Source organism: Cydia splendana, chromosome 9 (assembly GCF_910591565.1).
Source record: "Cydia splendana chromosome 9, ilCydSple1.2, whole genome shotgun sequence".
Lineage (NCBI taxonomy): Eukaryota > Metazoa > Arthropoda > Insecta > Lepidoptera > Tortricidae > Cydia > Cydia splendana.
This window is the reverse complement of record NC_085968.1, coordinates 13,650,515-13,653,765: the sequence shown is the minus strand read 5'-3', so window position 1 is coordinate 13,653,765 and position 3,251 is coordinate 13,650,515. Positions and strand designations below refer to the sequence as shown.

The following is a 3,251-nucleotide window of genomic DNA, read 5'->3' as shown; positions in this document are numbered from 1 at the left end:
TTGGTACAGTGCATAGTGCATACAACATTTCTTACTATACATTTACTAAAAGAAACACACTTAACTAATCATCGTTGGAGCTTCAATCTTCGCAATTCAGCTTACAGAGTAAACGATGGTACCTATTTTTAAAACAAGAACCTTTATGAGTCTTTATGTGTTGCGGACCACGTACCTAACAATAGGAAGCTAGGAACATAAAAATGATAGCCATAAATGTGTATAAATAATAACAATATTTATTAAATACGTTAATGTGCAGGGTATTCAATGGTGGTACGCGTTGAGGGCGAGTCCCTCCTGGTGGGCGGGCGCGTGTTCGTGCACTGTCGGCGCTGAGTTGTGCACGATGGCGTTAAATCTGTAACAAGTAAAATAAAAGCTTAAAAACTGTAACCCGACAACGATTTGTTTTCGTATAACTTATACCTACGGGTATTACCTATCCTTTTTGGAAGTTGATTTAAAAACCGGCCAGGTGCGTGTCAGGCTACATATGTACAAAAGTGCCAGACGTACGAGGCAGTCAGTATCAAAATAACTTAGGCGTTATATCATGTCAGATCAAACGATACGACCTTATAAGTAGATTAATCAATTTAAATCAATACATACGTACGCGTACGTGATGCTTCAGTAAATATTTGTCGATTGAACCAACAAATATATAAATTACCATTTGAGAAATGGGTTTAATTTGGTTTGCGATGACAAAATAATGGCCGAAGGGCATGTATTTTTCTCGGCGACCATTATCTGAGCGGAGTATGTCATAACTAATAATTGGGGACTTGTGTTCAACATAGTTCGAGGCTGATGTGCAATTGATCATTGTATGAGAAGCTTCGAGTGCAATTTAATTTAACACAGGGTAGAAAACGTCAAATTGCAGTATTGCTGCACAGTTTGTTGAGATACTATCAAAGTTATGGACCGAAACAACATTCGTATTTAGATAAAGAGATGTAATAGATTGCACTGTCTATACAAAAAGCAATTAGTCTCGCCAGCCTCATCTTGGCCTTAACACAGTGGCGTTTTCTTTTATATAACGCGGCATATGCGTACGTGTAGTGTGCTCGATATGAATGGGATATATCTTATCTCTGCTTGAATAACATTAAGATGAATGATTCTCTCTGAGCCTCTCATTATTAGCTCATTTACTACCGCGTAGTAAACTTTTAAGCTTTTATTTGCTTAGAACATCCAGTACCTATGCGGGGAGTTTTTGGAATGTTATGGTTAATTTACGTATTTAGTTGTTTACCCATTGTGGTGGTCGGCGGTGTAGGTGACCTTGCGGACGGAGCCATCCGGCTGCAGCAGAGAGTACTCGCCCTTCACGACGTCGCCGTCGCGGGTCTCGTGCTGGGACTTGTGGTCGCCGGTGTGGGGGTCCTCCACTGAGTAAGCATATTCGTACTTAGCAGGACCCTGAAAACAAAAACTTTTATAAATATGATGAAAATTGAACTAAAAAGTTAACTTCATCTACACGGACTGATTGTCGGAGGTATACGCAAATTGCGCTAATCTTATGAAAGCTTTTCTTCTCGGTCGATCATATCAACAGTGATTAATTAATACTGATTCCGACCAATTTGATTTACGCAAATAGTGAGTAATATTATATTATTACTATGTAATGAAGTGTTTGATAAATAGATATTAATCCGAATCGCAGCATGATAGATTGTCGATGCAGTGTTACAAAACTTTCTATAGTCTTGGAATGACAAGGAGCTTACACAATAAATATTTAATTGGGTTGTACTAACTGATCTCATTTTTATTAATCATATTATTAGCTGACTGTGCCTTTCACTTTCTTTATGATAAGTTTAGGTGCGTGTTTAGGCAATGTTCTGCGTAAATGATCTGAATGTGTGACGAGAGCGGAAGTGACTAAAACTTATATTTTAATTAAGAGCTCGAACTTACATGCTCTTCGATGAGTTCATGGTGGTCTTGTCCTACGGCGACATGTTGTAGGATGGGGGCGTGATGAATCTGGGCTGTTTGGTGGACGACGGGGGCGGCGTGGACAATAGGGGCAGCGTGGACCACGGGGGTGGCATGGACGGCGTGGAACAAAGGAGTGCTGTGCTCATAGGAATGTCCTAGGTGGGAGCTCTGTTCAATAATAGCGGGGGAAGAGTGAATGAGAGGAGCAGATTGTTGGTAAATGGTGTGGATGGGAGTCGCGTAGTGGCTGTCGTGGCTCTCTACGTGGTGGGATGGCTGGTCGTGGCGGATGATGCTCTGGGAGGAGACGGCGTGTCCGTGCCCGTGGTTATGGCCATCCTCCAGAATCAGGCCCGCGGAGCAAATCGCCACCAGGGCGCTGAAAACTGCGATCTGTGGAGAATGTATGTGGTTAATATAAATGGGAATTGCACCCTCCAGTTATTTATCACGACAAGTATTTGATCATTCCTTGAAATTAATTATAAATATTTTTTGTGACGATTTTATGTGATGGGTTGTTTATATTGGCATCAATTTTGAATTCGTATCATAAGGCTAGATAGGAAAATAGAACAGAGAATAATTCAATTTATACAATTTAATTTATAATTCTCACTTTAGAGTACATGTTGGTGGTCTACCGAATTGGAGTCGATTGTTAAGGTTCCTACGGGGTGGTAGTTTTTATACTTCGGGCGCAGGTCACCCGATACTCGAAACCGGCCCGACATGCGATTCCGCCGTATTCGATTACCTTTAGGTGTGTTACGTCATTGCATTGACATTTTTTAAGATTCTTTCAAGGTTACAGTAAAGCTCTGTCTTCAAACCCTTTCAAGAAACTTGTGAACACCAAAAAAATTTTATTGGAAATATTTATTTATAAAAACCAAATTAAATTACTACGTAAATTCATATCCAGACTTAGAGAGAAATAACAAGCGGTTGGCAGGTAATGTGACAAAATATTTCTAATCGATTTACGCCTATAATATATGTATAAATACGAGTAAAAAGCGTGTAGCACGTAGTGGATTATTAAAATGAATGGTATTTAAATTAAGTAACATTAATTACTTAACACTATTAAATCGAACTAATTAAAATAATTTTATCTAGGTACGTAACCAACTGTGCCTGTAGGTACCTGCGGATATTAGAACTTAATCTAAGATTGTTATATTAATTAGCCTCCTTAACCACATCTAGCTTTACCGCTAGCCTTGTGGTCAGGAAGGTGCTAGAAAATCTATGATTAAGGTAACCACTGGTGTCCGTTT

General features: G+C 39.4%; 1 protein-coding gene across 1 annotated transcript; it reads right to left on the bottom strand.

Annotated features, from left to right (window-relative positions):
* Positions 1-217: 217 nt before the first annotated feature.
* Positions 218-2,694, bottom strand: LOC134793670 (cuticle protein 21-like). Its single transcript, XM_063765319.1, has 4 exons — positions 2,588-2,694; positions 1,945-2,361; positions 1,271-1,437; positions 218-361 (listed from the first exon to the last, which is right to left on the bottom strand). Exons 1-4 carry the CDS (start codon positions 2,597-2,599, stop codon positions 268-270), a joined length of 690 nt encoding a protein of 229 aa, XP_063621389.1. The 5' UTR covers positions 2,600-2,694; the 3' UTR covers positions 218-267.
* Positions 2,695-3,251: the final 557 nt, after the last annotated feature.

Coding starts and splice junctions, on each gene's coding strand:
- LOC134793670 (XM_063765319.1), bottom strand. Junction 1,438..1,944: donor ATGAACTCATCGAAGAGCAT/GTAAGTTCGAGC, acceptor TTTTGTTTTCAG/GGTCCTGCTAAGTACGAATA. Junction 362..1,270: donor ACCGCCGACCACCACAATGG/GTAAACAACTAA, acceptor TACTTGTTACAG/ATTTAACGCCATCGTGCACA.